This window comes from Phaethon aethereus (assembly GCF_964289735.1).
Source record: "Phaethon aethereus genome assembly, chromosome: 17".
Classification (NCBI taxonomy): domain Eukaryota; kingdom Metazoa; phylum Chordata; class Aves; order Phaethontiformes; family Phaethontidae; genus Phaethon; species Phaethon aethereus.
Genome location: NC_138593.1, coordinates 14,229,429 through 14,251,446, shown reverse-complemented (window position 1 = coordinate 14,251,446; position 22,018 = coordinate 14,229,429). Strand labels below are relative to the sequence as shown.

The following is a 22,018-nucleotide window of genomic DNA, read 5'->3' as shown; positions in this document are numbered from 1 at the left end:
CCCAGTATTACAAATGGGATGTAGTTTGGCTTTCCTCAGCCTTTTTCAGACCTGGAGTACCAAATTTTGATCTATCTGTTGAGTGCCTATTGTGGGAAATTTGGAGTAACTCCACTGAAGTCAATTGGGTCGCCCTGGATTTACAATGCTGTAAATGAGATCAGAATTTGGCTCAAAGTATACTCCATTAATGAGTCAGATACTGGCAATGCAGCCAATATGCACCCAGAAATGGCTTTAACACAGCCTAGGATATTCAAAATTGTTTTATTGAAAGATGGGCTGAAGGCCAGGATTCTGGGGTTCTCTTTTATTCTTTCCATGAAATTCACCTTTATGCAGAAGGCCAGCATGAGGCTGATGCAAAACTTAAGAGCCATTTAAGCTCTTAGAATAGGGCTTGTGAGATGCATAAACATTGCGCTGAGCTCTTTGCCTGCCCCAGAGCAGATTTATCACTCGGAGTTCAAGAAGTTCTAGGATTTATCAACTTTTACAGGTTTTTAAAGATTTTCTATACGTTGAGTGACACAGAGAGACAGTTTGTAAAATATAATGACACCAAGGATGATCTGTTGCAGGCCATAGGTGGCACAGTAGGACAAGGGTTCGTAGCTGGCATTTGGAAGTGCTACTACAGGAGAAATTGTAAATAAGGATTAAATGTTTTTTCTTTGGAGGAAATAATTTAATCAGCTCCTGAAGTCTTTATTCCGTGTAACTTGAGTGAATACCTTGCCTCTTTGAGTGTTAGGAGCTGCATCACAGGCTCTTCCTCCATATCACCAGCCGTTTGTCAGTACTTTACGTGCAGCTCAGGTCGTGCCCTGCTCTCCCACCCCAGCAGTGCTGATGTGGTTAATTATGAAGACCTCTCTATAAAGACATCTTGTGTGAGAAATGCAGATGCCCAGAATCTCCTCCTTGAGACGTTTCACAAGTCTAGAGCGAGCCGTGGTGCTGTCTGTCTGTCCATGCTCAGCGCTGGCCCAGACCTGAGCGTGCGGTTGTGCCAGGGCGGGCTGAGATCCCAGGAGGCCTGCGTGGGAGCACGGGGCTGCAGGAAGGGCTGTCTCCCACGCGTGCAGGCTGGGAGCCTGAACGGGGACGAATTTCAACCTCTGGGCTATTTATTGACAGCTGCATATTGACGGTCTGTGCTCTGTTGGCTGATTTTGTGTAGCCGATATTATCATGTTCATACTTTCTCAAGTAGTGAACACCTTTCCTATTTACCTCCTGACAACAAAGCTAAGTAGCTCTGCAAAAAACCTTTTAAAATACCTCCAGTACTTCCAGAGAGTGTGTGAAAGTCTCTGTGTGTGCAGGTACAGAAGCCATAGAAACTGTGTGGCTAGCTGGTAGCCTTGATCACAGCAAGACAAACGAAAATGGGCTTCAGGTCTAGATGATTCATTCTGTCTTTAGTCCGTCAAGCTAGTTTCACTGTTGCTTCGGATTCCTCAAAACTAGAAAGCAAGATTGTAAACTAGGAGGGAGAGGCTGTAATTGCCATGTCCTGTGCACAGCAGCTGCAGCAGCTGCCGGTAACTGGGATAAAGCAGAGACAGTTAAATCTTCTGAGGTGGAACCAGAGACATTCTAGGTTACTCAGAGTCTGCTGCAGTACCGGAATTACCCCGCTTTCCTCACAGCGGAGGTTTCAGTTCATCTCGGAGGCGGTGCCGCTGAATTGTGAGAACCCTCACGCTGGCATAAACAGGGTAGTATTACAGAAGGAAGGAGAGTGATTCTGGGTCTGCATCGGAGTAACGCCGATCAGAATGTGCCCCAAAGCTGTTTGCCAGCCCTAATTACACTCTGACTTCATAGCTGATGCAGTTGCATAGTCAGCTACTCCCCCTCCTTTCTCCCACCCGGGTGAAATCACCTCATCCAGAAGGCCGGCAGAGATTTCTCCACTGAGGTTTTTATAAGATCACTCATTGTCACAGTCTCTGCAAACTAGACAGCACAGTCTGCAAGATGGGATCTACCCCAGCAAATGCTGGTATCAAGAAACCTAGGTATAAATGCAGGAAATGGGAATTTCATAGTAGATGCCCCTTGGGCACCTCTCCTGCTAATTTGCACTTAGATAGGTGCCTTTCTCTGAGCACTTTGTTAATTAAGGCTTGCAGCCCACCTATGAGGCAAATAAGTTATTACTGCCCTCATTTTACAGCAGCAACTGAAAGAAGTTGGTTTGCCCAAGGCCACAAATCTAATCAGTGGCAGAACCAGGCATGAGTGAGTTCTTCCAGTCTCCTGTGATACCAGTGCACCCCGTTGCCTACCTGTAACAAAATTAATGGCTTCCCTAAAAGTTAACATTTTTGCTAACATGATGTAAATGAAGATGGAGCACCCAAAAGAACGAGCCTTGCAAAATGAGAGCTCACCAGAAATCATAGCACAGGGATGAAGGCATAATCTGTTGTGTTGAACCACAAAACCAGCATCCCCATAAATTATATACCTCTTCTGGTCCTGGTCAGTAAATTTAGCAGGAGGGTTGAAGCATAAATTTAAAAGAAGCTTTTATTGTAACCAATGCATCAATATAATTAAAACCAAACACAATTCTTTTGCTTTCTTAGGCTGGAGAAAACCCTGTGCCCTTGGAGAAAATTGTTTCCCCTTTTCCTACAGGGAATCCAGAGCCTGAGCAGCAGCTGTGAAGAGTGGAGATAAAGAAGTGGAAGATGTTGGAAGTGCTTTGGGCAACGTGAAGAAGGATTTGCACGGAAGGAGCTGTTCAAGGGCCCAGCAGCAAAACAGAGACACATACATGCTTATATATAGAAGAATGTAAACCCTCCTGTATGCATACGTTAAAACGTGCATGCCTTGTTGAGAACGTAAGCAACATTCCTTGTAGATGATGGTGGTCTGAGCATTCATGCTCCTGCAGTCTGAGTCAAAAGATTAGTGATGTCCTTGCTGTAACGCTAGCATTTTCTCCACTGCACCTTGTTTATGGCAACGTAAACGTTCCTTTCAATGCAGCAGGATGAAAAAGAATCCATACATCCAGAGTTAAGTAATATCTCGAGAGACCAAACTTGCTGCAAAATGGGCATGTCCTAGCCGTGGTGGTGGGGGGACAGGTGCTTAGCAGCTTGGACAGCAGACAGTTTGTGTGTGTATATATTAAGCGCTATAGCACCAGGTGAGATAAGCTTTTCTTATGACTTTAGTTTCTCTGGTGCTACATTTAATATTTGTCTGGGGCTAAACTGCCTCTCTGTGGTGCTACGGTTTCCCCAAGAGGATGTTCTGAAACATGGGACAAGGAAAAATCTATTTTGGTTATTAATATTTATACACAAGATAGCAAAAAATAATACTTGTTGAGAAGGTGCTATTTTTTTCTTTCTTTCAATCTCTGCATAAATTAAGACAAAACAAGTAATCCAGCCAAGAACTTTATAAAACTAGTTTTCCTTGGGGCAGTTCTCTTTCTTTTGACAGTTTGGGACTTGGGAAGCAGCGTTCACTGAGGCGGCAAAGACACACCAGCTCTTTTCACTGCAGTGTACATGTCAAAGTCTGCTACTGCAGAACCTCCTACAGCTCCGGAGCTGGGTGTTCCCCTGGACGGTGATTTAAGCAATCTGAAATCCTGTGAACCAGGGAAGAGAACTGGGTCTGGACTAATCAATAGACTAGGGGATAACATGAGAACTTGTCCTTAGAACTCAAAGGGCTTTTTTCAGTCTAGTACTGAGCACTTTTTTTCTTGCAGCCGAAACTACCTGTCAGATTTAGGATACCTTCCAGATGTTATTTACAGTAATTATTATGCACATTTTTTTAGAAACATTTTTCCCAGCTTCAGATATTTGCACCAGAAAATTGACCCTCTCGTGTCAGGGGGAAATTTTCAAAGGCGTGAAGGAATGTTAAGAACCCAATTTCCAAAGGAAATTTGGCTCCTTGTCTTTTAAAACTACTTCCTAACCCTCACCCAGCCAAGGAACATGCTGAGCGGCCACTATGTCCCAGTCAAACCTTGCATTTTTCACTACCGCAGGAGAAATGTTTCTAAGCAATCTAAAAGCTAAATTCTCCCTTTATCAAATATTCACCGATGTGTTTTGGGCCCCTGCACACATATTCATGGGTATTATTGATCCAAGTCAATTCACAAACAGCAGAAAGGGCTATGCTGAAAGAGCAAATTGTTCCTAATGAATAACCTTGCCCTACTTTATATTATGTGCAGTGTTGGGAGGGATCATGTAGCTAAGTGTAGTTTGTCTATTGATAGAGTTTGGAGGGTCTCAGAACCACAGGGACCGATAAAACATTTTCCTACCATTTCTGGCCTGATGCTCGGTAATACTCGGCATCCTGTACTCCTTCCTGGCTCAGTCTCCTACTGAAATAAGTAAGAATCCTTCTAGCGAAAGGAGGAGCCTCGGCTGATTTCAGCAGTGTTGCAAGTGCTGGATTAGTGACTGCTGCATTGGGCGTAGTCTTTAAAAGTACACCTTTCTGCAAATGACTCAAACGAGGAGGTGAAATTGGGTGTACGGTAGTGCACAAGTCAAATTGGAACAGAAAATAATTGATCAGGAAGACTGGGTGCGTCACTTCGCTATGGAGGGCACGCAACCCGCAGGAGGCCTTCCCTCCACCCCTCCTCAACCTCCCCGCACCCCACGCCTGCTCCCCACCTACACAGAGGCAGCCTGGTGACAACCCGTCCGGCGCAGGAGCTGGGCTCACATTTCACAGTGCAAGAGAGAGGGCTCTCCCACATGTCCCTCGCCTTTAACAATTATTAGCTCCTGAGTTCTGAATGTTTAATTAACTTCTCATCCCAAATATGCACAATTCCATTTTCCCCTGCATCTTCTGGGTGAGCAGTTTGCGCTGCCGTTGGTTTTCCTGCCACGCTGGCTGTTTCATCTGCAGCCTTCAGACTCCTTGTAGCATTTTTCCCAAAGAGGCAATTCCCCTGAAACGTTACAGCACAGCAAGGGCGAAGGAAAGAAAGTTCTGTCCTTACCATTGCGTCCTCACCTCGGGAAAGCCCCTTGAAGCAGTGACCAACCTTGGTAGCAAAGTGTGATTGGCTGATCTCCTTCAGTCCTACCCCACCATAGACAGGCTTTTCTGTTCAAAACCCCAAAACCCCAGAACTCCCAGGGGAGCCGTCTCCTCCTTGGTGGTTCCCAGCATTCAGCAAAAATGTTAAAGCTACGTTATTCTCATGAAACACCAACCAAGTCTATGGTGTTTCCCAAGTGTGAACAAGAGCAGGTCCAGGACACCAAATCCTGCTTTAATCCTGATTTGCTTCTGTTTTCTAGTTCTAAATTGGATGTTTAGTGTGAGCCATGGGTTAAGTTTCGGAGACTTTCATCTGTTCATCGCTGGGTCAAGCAAGCTTTGCTAGAGAAACAGCTTACCAGCACTTTATAGCCAGCATTCACTGTACATAAATCGAATTACTTCTTAGAGGGTATGTATTTGTCAAAGCCTTACATTTTCTGGTACAATTGCTATTCTTGAATGCCTCCATTTTTTGACAAGGGGTGTTTTTATCCTTTTTAAAATACCTGATTTAACCCCGGTTGATGTTTGTATTGGAAAAGAAAGCATGCTGTATACTCCCCTAGTGCTGTTCTTACTGTATTGCAGCAGCTGTGTGAGATGGTGGCGGGGTTCTGTACCGTACTAATGGGTGGGAAACCAGCACAGTTCCTCTCTCTCTTGCTTCTCTTTTTTTTTAACAGCAGCCAAGAAGTCATTGATTTTGATTAGCTTCGCAGTTGCGCCTCCATGAAGACTGGGGAGTGCTCTCTAAATGAAAAAAAAAAAGACCTCATCTTAGGTTTCAGCAGACGGTGCGTGTGCAAGCCAGAGGAGGAGGTTATGAGATCATAGTCTATATAGAACGCCGCATAATGTGGCTGTGAGGGAAGTCTTTATTAATTTTTAAAGCAGCACTCTACCAAGATAGCTCCCATCACATATTGGAACTTCATATTTCAAGTTAAAAAAGCAGTCTAGTGTGGACTACCAATCAGCTTTTCTCCCCCTGCCTGTTAAGTCCTTTGGCCAAATTAATTCTAGGAATTCACCGCTACAGCTGGGTTACGCCCGGGACAGGATTGAGCCTGTTAATTCCAGATTCCTTCCTCTTCTATCTTAGAATTATTTTCAGTAGGTAAAAAAATACAGAATGGGACCAGGCCTCCTGTCATACACTTTCATGTGCCCAGGAGAGGCATCACCCAGTAAAAACAAACAGCAAATCACCCAAATCGATGAGTTGTCAGTGGTGAGGAATGAGAAACCCATCATACTTCTGTTTTAGAGCATGTAGGCATGCAGAAATTACCCTAATTTAGCTAAGCCCGTTACTGAAGCAATGTACTTAAATCGGTAACACTTGTTAAATCAGTTTAATCTGATTTGTGAATTTGCTTTGTTTCTAGATCATGCTAAAATTCTAAGGGTCTTAAATCCACTGCGAAAGCAGAAACGGCACCTTCTAATGAAATTGGTTACAAACCGATTTGGTTAAACCGGTGCAGTTTCTGTCTGCATATACACCTTGGAATCGGGCACTTTTCCCTGCTGCCACCGCCGTTGTCCTCGTAGGCTGAGCGGGCAGTGGAGCAGGCGGCAAGGGAGAATGGGGGAGCAAAACTGAAGATCCTTCCCTTCTAAAAAACTGCACTGCTATGTACAAAATGGTTCACGATGAGGACAGACTAGCACATCTACCTTAATGTTTAATTTTAATTTTCCTACAAATGGTTTTAAAACATCTGTCCATGATCTTAACAGAAATCTGAGGTATGTAACAAACCACCTGTGGCTCCACATTAAATCCTGGACCGACATTTTTATTTCGTCCATGTCAAAACCTCCTGGCTATATTCTACCTCCAAAGCAGGTGAACAAGATCTTCACAACTTTTCTTAGAGCAAATGTGCTTACAGCAAATTTAATTTTGAATCCAAGCTTCAAAATCAGCCTCATTCTTGCATAACCCTTTGCAAGGCACTGTTGTTGTGTACTTGCTGTATGCTGAGCTAAACTTGCTGATCTCGGTACGACAGGTTAGGAGACGCTGGCCACGTTAATTCAACATCCAGAAGCCTAGGGAAGTCTAAATAACGTGGGACTTGGTCCTCCTTAGGAAAACGCTAGTACCTCAGCTAGTCTGAACAGAGGGGAGGAATCCTCGCATGCCGCTCCCGCCTTGATCTTCTAACTCTGCCCTGTCTGAACACGCACGCCCTTTTCATTCAGAAGGCTGTCTTTGCTCACAGCACAGGTAGATCCAGCACATTGCCAGCAAAAGACACTCCCGTGCTTCTTCCCTCTGCCCATGCCACTGGCTTGAATCACGCGCCATCTGCATAAGCAGGATCTCCGTCAGCACATACCCCAAACGCACTCCCGCCCGCAGGTCTTCCAAAACAACAGCTCTGCTCTTAGCAGTTGTGGGTTGGAGCTGACTGCTCCAGCCAAAGCTGCAGAATTTCCATTCCCCATCTGCAAGAGAAATTTTAAAACCACAAAATACAAAACAGGTGAATATTTTTTTTCTGACTATTTATTTGAATACAAGAGTGAATTTTCATGTAACTCCGGTCAGACTTCTTCCGCATTCACTCTGCATGAATACTTGAATTTCAGAAGTTTTTTAATATTCACAGGCAGTGAGTTTGGAGCTTGACAAATATTCACGGAAAGCATCTGGGTATTGAACTGCCATTATTAGTTACATCCATTATTAGTTACAGATGCCATCTAAGTAGAGAGCAAAACCAGCTACAATGGGATTTCGTTTTCATGAGTATTCACAGCATAACCTTTCCAACCAATTTGAAGACCACAATTTATCACAAGAAAAAATCTCCCCATCACCTTTAGTCCTTTAGGACATTTGCGAATTTTCCAGTCTGCTCCCAGGTGCATTGCTAACAGAATAAAATGGGTGAAATGCGGTGAATACACAATTCCTTGCACATTACCGATTTAGTACTATTTGGATGTAAACTCTTGCAGAGTCACTGTGCAAGTTTCCACCCTCACCAAAGCAAGAGCAAAGCCTGTGCTCACTGCTGATACGAGTTCATGAAGGCTCCTGTTTATGGTTGGATGTGGCTTCTCTCTTTTGTAAAAGGAATTTCATATTGCTGAGACTCTTTGTACATATTTATAATGACTTTATTAAAAAAAAGAAAAATAACTGTTCAATGGCAAAACAAGGCTCCAGTTTTTATTTCCTCTCTGAAATGTGAGAGAAGAATTTCTTTCCACAACCCTAACTGCTTTCCCACAGAAATCAACCCAAGTTTCTCATCAGTTTTCCTTAGAACTGAAGTTTCCCCTGGATATTTTCTGGTTCTAGGAGAGGGTAGAATCGTTCTGCCTCACAAAACCATCACCATAACCTACCTGAGGAGGGAGGGTTTGACAGACGGCTAACAGCACAGAGCTGTTTCTTCCACAGCGTCCAGCCCAGGACAATAGCAACTGAAGGATACTGGTTTAATCTAACAGCTATGTAATAGTGGCCTGCAGTAAATTCTTTAATCTTGCAGGAATTAAGCTGATCTTTGTTATGCTTCCAGTAGAATAAATACCCACAACATAAAATTTCACCTTCTGTTTAGCACTAATTAATTTTAACGGAGAAGTGGAGCGCTGGATGGCCCTCCGAGTCTCAGGCACCCTCTCAGACACGGGCTCTTCCCGTAACAAAGGCCTCACGTACAGGTCGCGGTGCTGCATTTTGTCACCGAGGTATCTGAGCAGCAACAGAAGCCTGTCTCAAAGGTTACCCGAACAACAGCTTTCCTGGATTTCTCTTGAGACAAAGGAGAACTGCAACGGGTTACCTGCGCATGGGTGTCGGATACCACTGAGGCACATCCCCAGAGGAGCCTGTGCAGGGACCAGAACGCTGCCTTATAGTGAGGGAAAGCAAAAATCCAGAAGGGATGACTGAGATGAAGCAAAAGAAAAATTAATCATTAGAAATTCTTTAGAAAATTATGATGCTGGTGCAGGGGTTCTTACATAGGTACCAAAAACATCCGAGGTAGACGGCAATTCTTCCACTGTGTGCTGGTATGAAGTCTTACTGTGTGATCTGCCTGAGTCCTTGGGCTGTAGCAGTGTGTTTCAAGTATATGATGATGATAGTCCCCTCTTTCTTACACTGACAACTGGGAAAGCTCATTCAATAAAGAAAAAAAAAAAAAAGGACTACAAGAATGGCAAAAATCATCCCCTGTACTTTCCCTGTGATTGCCTTATCATCAAATTAAAAAAAATCATTTTCAAACGGTGTACCAAATGGTGTCTGTGGTGTTAGGCTCATATTGGCCTTTTCATACACTTCTCCAAAGACATTTTCCAGGAGCATTTAGAAAAAAAGTCAGAATTAGAAGTGGCTTTTCCAACATTTTGAAAGCAGATACCACCAACCCCTTGATTAACTGGCACTGCACTGAAAACTGAGGCTGAAACCTTTCATAAACCGCCTGCCCACAGAATCAGTAATCTTCCCTCTTCGGGGTGAATACACCAGGCTATTGCACATACCAACATTTTTATTCCCACTGATAACTTTGCTTCCTTCCTTACTGAACTCTCTCCCCCATCCCCAGAAGGCTACTCCCATTGGAGACAGCCATTGGATTCCTTGGCTTAGCTCTCCACTTCCACGGGATCCATTTGACCAGAATCAAATCACTTTGTTTTGGAAAGTAAAGCTTTTCCTCTTCTTCTTCCCTGTATCTCTCAAGCCAGTTTTGGACTACTATCTTCCCTGCTCAGGCTCTGCCTCTCATCATTTCTCCTCTAGCCATGCTTAACTATTATTTCCAAAGAAATGTTGAGCCTTAATCCTGTTACCATTAGCTCCTGTTTGCTTTAATTCTTCTCCCTGTGGAGTTTCCCAGCAGGAGAGGAAGGCGGCAGCCAGTACACACACATAGGCTCATTTCCCCCAGGTAGAGTTCTTCCTGATTATCCACTCAAGTGGGATTATAACCTTACGGCTATTTCCATAGTAATGAGCATGGAAGATGCCACAATCGCCTAATGAGGCACCTTCTCTGGGTGTGCAGCAAAAAGCAGAGGTTTAGTGAAAGAGAAAGGTCCAGCGAACAAACAGCAACTCCATTTGCATGCAAGTGCCACTGCAGCACCCTCAGATGCTTTATATTGCTGCAGAGATGGAAAATGCAGCAATATAAAGTATGTTAATTCGCCTGTTAACAGTACAAGGTACGTCCTTGAAGAGCTTTTTCTGAAGCAGAGGTGTTACAATCAAGTCTCCACCATCACAGGTGGATTATCCAGCTTGTGTATAAACCAGGCTGGCTCCTGAAGCAATGCAGCTGCTTCTGTATAATTCTGCCCTCAAGCTCATAAATATCACTAAACCTAGTCTCTCCAGGGGGCCCTGTATCCTGATGCCCCAGCATTTCTGGTATCAACAGTGCTGTATGGGTTCGGTGCTGCGTTGAGCACATTTTTTTCTGTTTTTGGACCCAGGCAGGTTCTGGATGCTGGTTTTATAGCCAGTAAGCCTCGCCTCAAGTGGCTGTGCTGAGGAACATATTGCAGATACACTTGAATCTGGGAGATGCTCTTGGTCAGGACCTCAACTTTTCACCTAGTCAAATCAAACGTGACTTTAATCCCTCCTTGCCTCCCACTGCTCTCTCCATAGGCTGGGAAATCAGAAAGTCTGATCATGAAAATTAAAGAGGAAAAACATTCGCAAGAAAAGCAAGTGTCATTTCCAATTTCACTAGCATGGTCCTTCCCAAGTTCCTTGAGATTTTATGAAGACGGCAACATGTGCAATTTGTGGAATCAATTGCAAAAACATGGCTGCTGGGAAACGATGTTTCTCCAACCCCAGATAAACTCTGGGCAGGCGGTTCTGAAGCAGTGTTTTGGAAGAGTTCTCAAAGGTAGTATAACAGCAAGAGTGTAATACTATGAAGTTACAGATTCAGGAAAGCTAGGGCCATTTAACATGAAAAAACTCACCAGCGCTCTGAGCCGGAGGAGGACAGCTTTCTTCCAGTATACCAGGTTATACACATGCAATTCACAGTACACTTTCCTTATACACGCAATATTTAGCTATACTAAAAGGACAGAAGCAAAGGAAACATCCCAGGCAGTTTATAACCAAGAAAAAATCGTGGCTGTAGCTTAGCCATGGAGTTTGCCATAACATAAAACACATCTTTCTTGCCTTTGAGGATAAAATTTCTGTCTAGTAACAATTGTTGTTCTGTTGGCTCCTTGAGAAACAGAGCTGGAAGAAAGACTAAAGATAACAAATCCACAGGCAACTATATAGGGGCATGGGATCACCAGATCTTCCAGTTTTTTCTTCTCTCCGCATGTATTATCCCATTTGTCAGTACATACTGGTTTTAATACACCTGGAAATGAGCAGAGGTGGTGCCATCTTTCCAGCAACGCAGGGTTTCTACTGTGACAGAACGACAAAGGGGACAGGTCTTCTCTCTGTCAAACCAGAGGCAGAGGCATTCTTCACAAAACACGTGCTGTGGAGACAAAATGGGCATCATCACGACAAGGGCAGGAGGTCCAGACTTGTCACTAAGTCTGCACACTCGATAGGACTCAGGTTCAAGTGGACAGAGCAGCTGACTAGCAGTACTCACGTGATATGAAAAATAAATCCCAGCATTACTAGTGCATCAGTTTGCCAAAGCTAATGATCTATTACTCTGTTTCTTAATATAGCAATAGAAAGAAACATTAAAAAGACCTACAGTGCTTGGGCTAACAAAGTAGTTCAGAGGGTTTTCTCGACCCTGTTTCCGTCCTCAATTCCTGGGGTTATTTTACAGGTCTTTACTTAGCTCGAACACCCCCCTTTCTTCCCCTTATTCCTTACTGCATTTGCTTTTTTCCTGCTTACGCCACCCAGTTCTAGCCAGCAGCTTCACAGCGCCAGTTTCTGTCCTCTGTAAATGTCAGTTTTCACCCCTTATCTTCTCCTCTCATTTCTACACTCAGCCACAGGAGGATTCTCCCTCCAGCCTGCCTTGGGTGCTAACAGAGATCAGGAGCGACAGCTGTTCAGCACACAACCCTGTCTAGCCCCAGACTGGAAGAGTGGGAATAGGGCAAGAAGGGAGTATTGGAAGCTGTAAGAAGCCGAGATCTCCTCGTGGAGGCAGCAGAAATATTACTCATCAAAATCTTGACTCCAATAAGCACGTACAAAGATAGCTTCTCTGGTTCCTACAGCTCGGTAACATCTGCGCAGATATTCACAGGAATAGTAAGAGGCATGTTTGATGCACAAGTGACCTACTTGCTTTAATTTGATAACCCTGTTACAAAGCATGGGAATGTTAAAGCTCTTCAAAGAAAGGCTCTTGAACTTTATTTTGATATCACAAGAGAGCATATATCCCACCAATTCCATTCCCACAAATGGCTGAATCATTCTGCCTAAGGTTTTCCTGCACGCACCCGCACATCAGCCAGAGACAGCCTGCAGGATGCAGGATTTCGACTTCAACAGACAAAGCTTTACCAAATTTTGGTCAAGCAACTGAAGAGAAAATCTTGCGGAAGTATCACGACGAGGCAATGCCTTCAGCTGGCCTCTGAGATATTAACAGCCCATGGCAGTGTGGTGTGTTTGAAGGGTTTTATCAGCACCCGATTCGGACTGCTGCATCACTCAGAGCATGCCATTCTTAAGCTCTAGGTTTTGTCAGTGTTTACCAAATCAGAAGCAGGACAATTCCCAGGTGCTGGCAGCGGTGACCAACTTCTGTGTGCAGGACTAATGTTATTCCTGGCCAGGTGTTCAGACTCCAGACCATGATTACATGGTGCTGCACCAGTCTTCATGCATCCTACCAGGCTCATTCTGGATCTATGCCCCTCTCATAGCACTTGCTCGTAATTCGGTTGGCCTGTTGACTAGCCAGTCTCCCCAGGGGTCAGATAAAAATGTCTTGCATTCTAGATCCAAGGCTGGACTGCCAACTGGCAGTCCCTGGACTACAAGGCTGGTCTTTTCCATCTGAATAGCTATGATCATCCCCTAAAGAGTGGCTCAGCGATCATGAATCACTGGCTATCTGGAAGAGGGCAATTAACATCCACTGGGACCTAGATCAAGATGCAACAAATGATTTTAGAAGTACCTGGGCTAACTGTGTCTCTCCCCAGCTGCAGGAGTTAATCAAATGAGTGCCAACCGGGGAACCTGATGTGGGACGCTTGGGGTCTTACCTGGCACATAAGGATCAAAGGTTCCCTGAATTCTGCTTGGCAAATGGCACAGATGTCACCTGCCTCACTGCACTGCTGGCTGGTAGCACGAACTCCATAGGTCTGTTAGGGAGAGGTGGAAAAAAATCCCAATGTCAAAGGTTTGAAGTTAATCTGGCTTGTGGTTAAGCACATATATATAGACACTGTTTTTCACACCCAGATTCTCTGCATCTAGGAAGGACACCAGTGTTATGTCACTGTGTATGGGCAAGGGAGATTTGGGGAGCAGCACATGGAACACAGGGAGTCTGGAGCTCTGTATTCTCTATTTTGTTTTCCCCTCGAGCTGACTCCATCTTTTAGTGCCTCCACTTGTGGAGCAATGATAATGAAATTTAATGAGCTCAACAGGGAGCTGAAAGGATTAATTCAGCATCATTTGCAGAGGTGTTTAGATAGTGGGAGGTATTATTATTAGCACGTTAGACAATAGAAGAAAGAATAACATCAGCAGCACCCACAGGCTTCCCACTTTTCTTTTTAAATATGTGGAAGGTAAATGTTGCTTCTCCTATTGTAGCAGTAATAGGGGAAATGGAAACATGCTGAGGAAAAATGACCAGCCCAAGCCCACAGAATAAACAAGGCAAGCTCTAACAAACGTCTATGCAGTTATGTTCCTTTCCTCTACAGTCTTTGATTTTACCATTTTAAAATTTAAGTCACAGTATTTCACTGCAACAGTTCTAAATATCAGTACTGTATAATGCGATGCCTGGGATAATTTCTGTGCACTGTAGGATCTCTTTTAATGTAGCTGCACATCAGGAGCTGCATGCTTCTATTTACAGTCTTTCTCACACTCTTGCACTACCAAGTTTTGTCAGCTTCTTGCAGTTTTGGCCTCAGTGGATTAATCCATATGACACAGGCCTTCCACTTAGCCAAAACAGGCCAGACCAGCAACAATCTCTTACCATAGCTGGGACAAGGCAAATATGAGAAAAGGTTCCTAATACCCCTCGCAAGAGATACCAGCTTACCCAGCTATGGAACAACAAATTATTTTATTCTATGAGCCTGATACACTGAGCAATTTTCAACTCCATCATTCAACAGTAGCAAGGTTCCACCTATGAAACTGGTCTACTACGTACAGCTACTTACCTGTGGGGTGCAAAGGACCTTCAGTGCCTTCCGGACACTTCCCACACGACCACAGATGTCAAAAGACTGCAGTAAAGACATTGCATTTTAGATACTTGCCACAAAACGTGTGTGTGTGCATGTGCGTGCGTGTATACCATCCAGAAACTCAGGAAACATGTGACACAGTTTCTCCAAATGGATACTCGGAGGGAGCAAAAATCTTAAGTAACAATGATGCCAAAAAAAAGATTTCATGGTGATCACAAAATAAGTAATAAACGTGAATTGAGAGTGTGGAAGGGTAGCCAAAAAAGCTCTGATAACAGTGGGCTGAAAATCAGGGACTTTACAGGACAGAAGGAGGAGCAGACATTAGGGGGTTGTGATATGGTAGATTGCCCAGCCCCACTAGGTGGGGAAGGGCTAAAATGGACCCGTTTTAGTACCTGAAAAGCCCAGAAGGGAGGTTAGAAAACACTGCGGCTAGCTTGAGAAAGAGGGAAGGAAGGGCAGTCTTTTCACATGGAAGAAGCAGAAAAAGCCTTTCCTCAGCCTCTGGGGAAAAGGGGGATTTTCAGGGCTGTGCAGCTCTGCCACACAGCTTGACACTTCAGGGCCCAGATGATATTATGAAAGAAGGAGTGGGAATTGCCTGTCCTGCTGCAGAGAGTAATTCAGTGGACTGCAGTGATGAAATGCTACCAAGAGAAGAATGGCCTGAGGAATGAGAAGCAGGACTGAGGCTGAGTTGCTCCCATCTTCCCTAAAGAGTGAGAAACTTCAAATGCCAGGAAGGGAGTGAGTTTCCAGCACCTTGGTACTTTGCAGACGTTCAAAGATGGCCAACAGCAGGGGCAACACCAGGTTCTTTTCTCCCCCCCTTCCTCCATTTCCCAGCAAACATGATGTAACTGCATCTGGAGAGCAATGCTCATTCTGGGCTCCTCATTAAAGACTAAAAGCAGTTCAGAGAAGGGCAGAAAATGAGCCTGCAGAAAAGGATTTCTGAAAAGAGACTGAAAGACATAAATATTTACAGCTTGGTTGAGCACTATAAAAGTGGGGGGAAAAGGTGATAAAGTGCCTACAAATATCAAGGGGCTGAACACACTCGGCATTCTTAAAGTAAGACATGGTAGTACTAATAAAAGGGAAGACAGTTTCAAAAACCTAATCTGGTAGGCCACCTTCATCCTCCCTACCTGTCACGACACGGGGAGAAAGACACTATGAACTAGACAAGACATGAAGAAATGATTGTGCAAAGAACAGTCCTGCATTAGTTGGGAGAAGGGCCAGATGACATAACAGACCTTTCCATTCTTCACCTGAGTGAGGGTAAGGGGAGATGTGATGGAGAGTATGCAGAGCGAGTGGACTAGCAGTTTGTACCAGCAGGCACCAGAGCGCCTGGATTTGGTTTTCTATTTTTTTTTGGTTAGCATGATTAAGTGGGCTCACTGCAGGGAATGCCAATGAGATCATCGTGCAATAGATGTGGAATCAAATGAAGGCACCAATAATACTTCCAGTCAGCACGTAAAAAGGCTCCCAGGGTCCTACCAGTAATGCTTTCAGTCAGCAACTAGCACGTGAGGCTACTGACTGCTACAGACTTTTTATCCTCTAATAAGGATAGGGATCAGCTCCTTTCCACAGCCCAATTCACAGCTTTTTGTGGTTGCTTTGCTTATAGCATGACTTCTAATGCCTTTCCTCTGTCTCTGGTGTTTCCTCTTCTCCCAGTCCATTTCCTCCCTTCCATTTTTTTTCCTCTGGAGTTTCCTGTACCCCCAAAAGACGCGTGTTTCAGTAGTCTCTTTAACACCCATTTATCACCCCGTGCACTGAAGTCTATGTTGCAACTGTCATCTTTCTAGCAATAGGACTGTAACAATTGGGTTCATAGACAGTGAGTGCTTCTGTTTGGGATAGGGAAAAAATAAGACCCGGATGCCCTTACTGGTGATTTCTTCACCAAAATCAGGGGTTCATGTTTACACAGTCCAGACAGAGGCACCAAGACAGCTCCCATCAGCTGCACTATATACAACCTTCTGAAAGTCAAGCCTGCCCTTTGTGTAGGGGAAGGGGATGCAGCCCTAGCTAAGCCCTGGATTTTTGCCAGGAGCACAGAAGGTCTGAGTGCCAAATTGGCTTCTGTGGTTTTTTAATGTGGTTTGTGGCTTTGCTAATGTGGACTCCTTTGGGTATATTTTCAGTGTCTCAGGCAAGGAATTAGACCTGCAACTCTTGCGATTGTAAATGGGATGCACGCACCTATGATTTCATGATCTGTATTGGAAGAGTGTGCTCTCCCTTTTCTTTCACTTCCAAGCAAAGTCTCCAGCATGCAGTGGTCTAATCCTAACCTGGACACATCTGTAGTACTAAGTAGCTGCCACACAATGACCTGGGACATGTTCCTGGACCTATCACCCTTCAGCTGGCCTATTCATCCATCTACACCTCTGATGAACTAGATGAATTAAAGGAAGAAACATGTACTTTAAAGGCACAGGCTGTAGCTAAGGCACTTTCACACAAATGCACCCCACAGTCCTGGTCCTAGATTATAGTCAAGGCCAGTAAACAGCTGGCCTTCTCTCCTCGTGGAGCTTCTAAATAACAGATCAGCAGAACTTTTCAAAATGAGGTTGCTTTTCCAATCCAGGTTATCACAACACTACTTATAAAGGCTTCATAGTAAAGAAACTTCAAGTTAGCCCATAAAGAACTGCTTGCACCTATGTGTCAGGGCCCTGAGTGCATTAATAGGCCTTCATGGCCCTGATAAGCCTCACCTGGGGTCTCCACCCACAATCCCAGACCCATGGGCCCCGGAGCTCTATTTAAGCTCAGCCCTGAAGACCTTTATCCATGTTTGAGCTGTGCTGTGTGAGTGCTAGTTTCTAGCTCAGCCATAGCCATGCCTGTGCCTAGCTACAGATCCTACTGATCTGGACACTCCAGCACATGGAGTGACTTCTCACCTTGAGCCTGTCTCATCACTATGGCTATGTGCTGCAACTGTTTGACTGTGTGACCCTGGCTGCCTTTGCCAGATCTGATCCTGACCTGTGGATTGATGTTCTGGCTTTATCTTGGACCTGCTTCACCACATGAATGTCTGGACTCTTTGAACCTGGCTACTGCTTCCAGGACTGCCCTACTTGCTTTGTTTGGGTGCTGTGGGCTCAGCCCTGGCTCGTGAGACCCTGGCTCGTGAGACCCTTGCCCTGCCAGCTGTGTTTTTGTGCTTGGCTCTCCTTCCTCTGAGGAGCAGATGGCCCCCACTGCTTCTTCACACTATGAGGACTTCTCCAGATGTAAGAAACGGTATGTAGAACTGCAGGTAAGCAACTGTTTTCCAGGTGTTGCATAACTTTTGCAAGAAGGGATACTAGAAAGTCCATGTGCAATCTGTGCTTGTAACGGTGATCTGTATACCTGACCTCACAAGCCAGAAGGGCATGGAAGGGTTGGATACTGTTGTCTAGAGCAGAGCCAGACAATGACATCTCTGAAATGGGCAATACTCCTCTCCCACAGCACAGAGTAAAGAGCAGGAAACAAAGCTGAGAGAATGGATGGGTGTCAGGGAGGAACTACACTGGTCTCATGTGCCTTCTATTCTGGCATGTTTGCCCTGTTTCTGGCTTAGATCACAAGACCTGCTGTGACCAAGCCATGTCACTTCCCATGACCTCCTCTGCCTGTCTTGTCTACAAAAGCTGTAAACTCCTTGACAGCAGGAATTGCATTGCTGCATTCCTACACAACATGCAGCTGCAACTGCAGCCATGTCTCATGTAAGAACTATAGTATGACTTCATATTGCTCAGCAATCCGTTAGCCCCTTTGAGCTGTTTTCAGCTCAGATATAGTCTCTCTTCTGTTCTTCAGTCTGCTTCTGCAAAGCCGTAGCCCCTTTCTCCTAGGCAGAGACAAGCATCAGAGCTGTAGCAAGCTTCGTTCATTTGGTCTTTCTCAGAGGGATGGATAACACAGGTATATCATTGTTTGCTTCAGCTACTGCTCTGCCCCTAGGCAGGGTTCAATGCACACAATTAGAAATACAACTATTTCTAGACCTCAGACTTGGGACTCTTCTAAGAAAGTCACACCCATTCATTTACAATTGTACAGGCAGACTTTGTCCTCTTAACATTCCTATTTCTGAGGAAACATTACTCTTCTCCATCAGTGAGATCCTGGACTTGTATCAGCCAGACCAGGACCTAGAATGGGGCCAGAACTACCTGTTTTATCTAGGCAGGACTTGTATGTCCTTCACTCCCCCTGCTGCATTCAGTACTGTGAGTGACAGAGTACCTACCCTGCCTTGAAACACAGAGGAAGGCCTAGAGAGAAACACTTAACTGTTTGCAACCTTTCTTTCAGCGTTGCATCTAGAAGTCTGGAGACAGCTAGCCTCCCTTCCAGTACTGGTCCCCCAAGACTCCCCTCCCGTTCTCCTCTAGCCCTTATAGAAAGGTATTAGAAAGCAGCAATGACTTCATCAGCCTGATGCAACACTACATGAACAGTCACAGATCGCCGATGCCCACATACTGGGGAAGCAAAATGCTTTTGGCAACTAAAGTACATGGTGTCCCCAGCTGCTGCAGCTTCCTTTCCTGGGTAGTGATAGCAACAATCAAAAGGTGTATTTGTTCCCTTCAGCTGTGCTTCTCTGCTTTTGCTACAGCTCCTGTAGAGGCTATTAATAAGGTGGTACTTGCCTTGCAGAGGCTATACAGGATGATCAGGATCCCCCCTAGGAAGTAGCTACTGGATGGATCATCTCCCATGATGTATTTATACCATAGCTGGATGGGGACAAGTGAGCGGAACAGCTGGCTCAGCTCCTCAATAACCAGATAAAACTTTCCCTGTAAAACAAGCAAGCGATACATGATTACCATCAGGAAATCAAAAGAGCACTTAGGTGCAGGGCTTGAAGCTTATCAGACTTGTGTTGACTGTCCACCGAGGCACTCTGTTAAGTGGTGCAAAGCCCAGTATTCATGGGATGCAGCTTTCTTTTGCAGCCATTTAACTCTGTGCTTAGAAAGGATAACGATCACTTCATTGTTTCTTGGTGTTCCTCTTGCTCTTTCACCTATCCAGCTATTGTTCTACACTTTTGAATTCTAAAACTTTTAGAGGAGGTTATGGATATACACTGTATTGCATACCTGTGCAATGCTACAGAACACCAGCAGCAGAGGTTAAGACTTACAGGGATTAATATGATGTAAATTATAGAAACTATTAATGAGAAGGAATGCAAGGTAGGTCTCTTTGATCTCATACCCCTTCTGAAGGTATAGGGATTTAAATGTAAGGTGACATCAGTCGTCTTGGCAACTTTCTAGATCATCACAAAGCAGCAAATTAACTATCTATTTGCCACCATCCTTCCTCTTTCACTCAGGTATGTGTTGGCTCTTGTACAGTATACAGATAAAAAGACTGGCTCTGGAAAAAAAAACCCTTAAGGCATTTTAAACTCAGAGGTACTAAACCTTCCTGGGGACCTTAAGGAAGAAAAGGGGAGGAGGGGGGAAGCATGCTGGTTGAAACGCTTCTCTCAAAAGAGACTCAAAGAATGGGCAACATTTGTTGTAAGCCTTCACCAAAGCTGTCCTTGCCATTCTGGTGTTTATTCCAGTTAGAGCCTTCCTTCCTTGAAGGACACCCGCAAGGTAACAAACTCCCTCCTGGCTTACTGCAACCCTGAGGTGACAACTGAAATAGATTTTTTTTTTTTCTTACCACGTAATTTCTATTTTAAAGTACCTAGGACTAGGGCTAAGAAGCTGGCTAAATAAGGCTATCTAAGTTAGGGTCTCCCAGTCTTAATGAGGACCTGCTTAAAAGGGAAAACTGGTGACAGGGCACTAGGTCAAGGCAATCTGTGAGCCCACAACTATGCTTAGTCTGCAATGGCATTGTCTGTACTGAAAGATTTGCTTTTGATATGTCAAAATTATCTTATTTGATAAGATCATGGAGAAGGGGAAATTCCCCTGGAATTTTGCTGTGTTGTCCCAGTTAGCTTTGTCATCAGTGATGTCACCAGGTCAATCATTAATTGGTGAGATTTGGAGTGGGGATTAAGTCCTCTGCAGTCCATGAGGCTAGCAGCAGCTAGTGCCCTTCCCTAGGGTCTCGGAGATGAGATCACTCGGTAGGCCATCCTGCTGTACTGAACAAATCGAATCCTTCAGAGAGCTCTGGCATTCTCATGATCTCATATCCCCCCTGGGACAAGGAGTGAGGTCACACCAGCGGTTGCTAACAGACCTGGGCTGCTTTCTTCCTCCCCACCCCCCATCCCCTCCTCCTTGTTAATCCCAGGTGGCATCACATAGCAAAAATGTAACAGCAACAATCTGGGGTCCTAAATGCAAGCAATTTATTAAATTAACACAGAGGTCTCTATCCAGCCTCATGCTTCAAGACAATCATCGTTTATTTCGGGAGCCCCTGTGACAGAGGGTCACAGTCTGCTAATGACTACGCTGTCACTTCCTTCCCTTCACACAGGCAGCTCTCCGCCTCCCCCTCCTCAGCCAGCTCTGCTGAAAGCTATCGGCAAGCTAAAGGCAGCAAACTGTTTGCTTTCCCTGACTTGTTCCTCCCACCAGGCTGACACTCATCATCTTTTATTTAGCCTTGCTTCACCAGCCTGGGCTGGGACAGGTCACTGCTTACTTTCTCATTGCATCAGATGGAACTTCTGGATCCAGCATGTGAGGCATCGAAGCTGAAATGCTAAAATACTACAGCCCACAGCAAGACATAAGAAAAGGGTCACAGGCAGTCCTAGAGGTCCAGACTTGCAGAATTGCAAGTGGCAGAGTGTGGCTCTAAAATGAACATGCAGCGAGTGACAAATTTCAATTTTCTAACCACGAAGTCTCCACCCTTTACAAAGATTTCATAATGCCAATCTTCAGTTTTCAATGGTAACTGCGGAGTATCAGGATTTCTTAGCAGCTAGATACTTGTTAACACCCTCACAAGAGTGCAGTTACATTTTAAATGGATGCATCTCTCCATCCAACCCATTAACACAACCCACTTGACTGTTTGAGAGGCCTGTTGATAAGCTTAGAGTGATTACAGCTAGGAGGGAGAAGCAATACAAGGACAGCTGAGCATCATTTAGAAGACAACTAGTGCTACAGTAAATGATTACAGAAATGTAAGGCTTTTCAGGCACCTCAGTCCTCGCTGCAACACACCAGCCCCTTTTTAAACTAGGAAAAGTGCCTAGAAAAATCAGAAGTAATTCTACAAAGGGCTGTAGCAGAAGTGGGGTCTTCCTTCTGAGCCAGAAGCTTAGAAAACAAGGGTTGTTCCCTATAACTTCAGCAGCAAAATTTAGCCTTCTGATAGCAGTAACTTACTGCAGATAGCACCTGACACTTGCAGGTGCACTCAATATACCTTTCCGTCTTCTGCTTTTCAGCTTTGTTATATCTTGGCTATCTAGGTTGAAGTTTTCAAAGCCAAATCTTTGCCTCAAGCTGTATTTTGTTTGAAAACTTCAGCTCAAGTATTTCAGCCATTTCTTTTCAAGATTAGG

General features: G+C 44.7%; 1 protein-coding gene across 1 annotated transcript in view; it reads right to left on the bottom strand.

Moving 5' to 3' along the window:
- Positions 1 to 11,438: 11,438 nt before the first annotated feature.
- RNFT2 (ring finger protein, transmembrane 2) overlaps positions 11,439 to 22,018 on the bottom strand; it is a gene marked incomplete at both ends in the record, with an annotated part of 31,675 nt that continues 21,095 nt past the window's right edge. Inside the window, 4 exons of the mRNA XM_082007950.1 lie at positions 11,439 to 11,573; positions 13,288 to 13,389; positions 14,437 to 14,502; positions 19,164 to 19,313. Of these exons, the coding sequence (XP_081864076.1) occupies positions 11,439 to 11,573; positions 13,288 to 13,389; positions 14,437 to 14,502; positions 19,164 to 19,313 (453 nt within the window). The remainder of the gene's footprint in view (positions 11,574 to 13,287; positions 13,390 to 14,436; positions 14,503 to 19,163; positions 19,314 to 22,018) is intronic.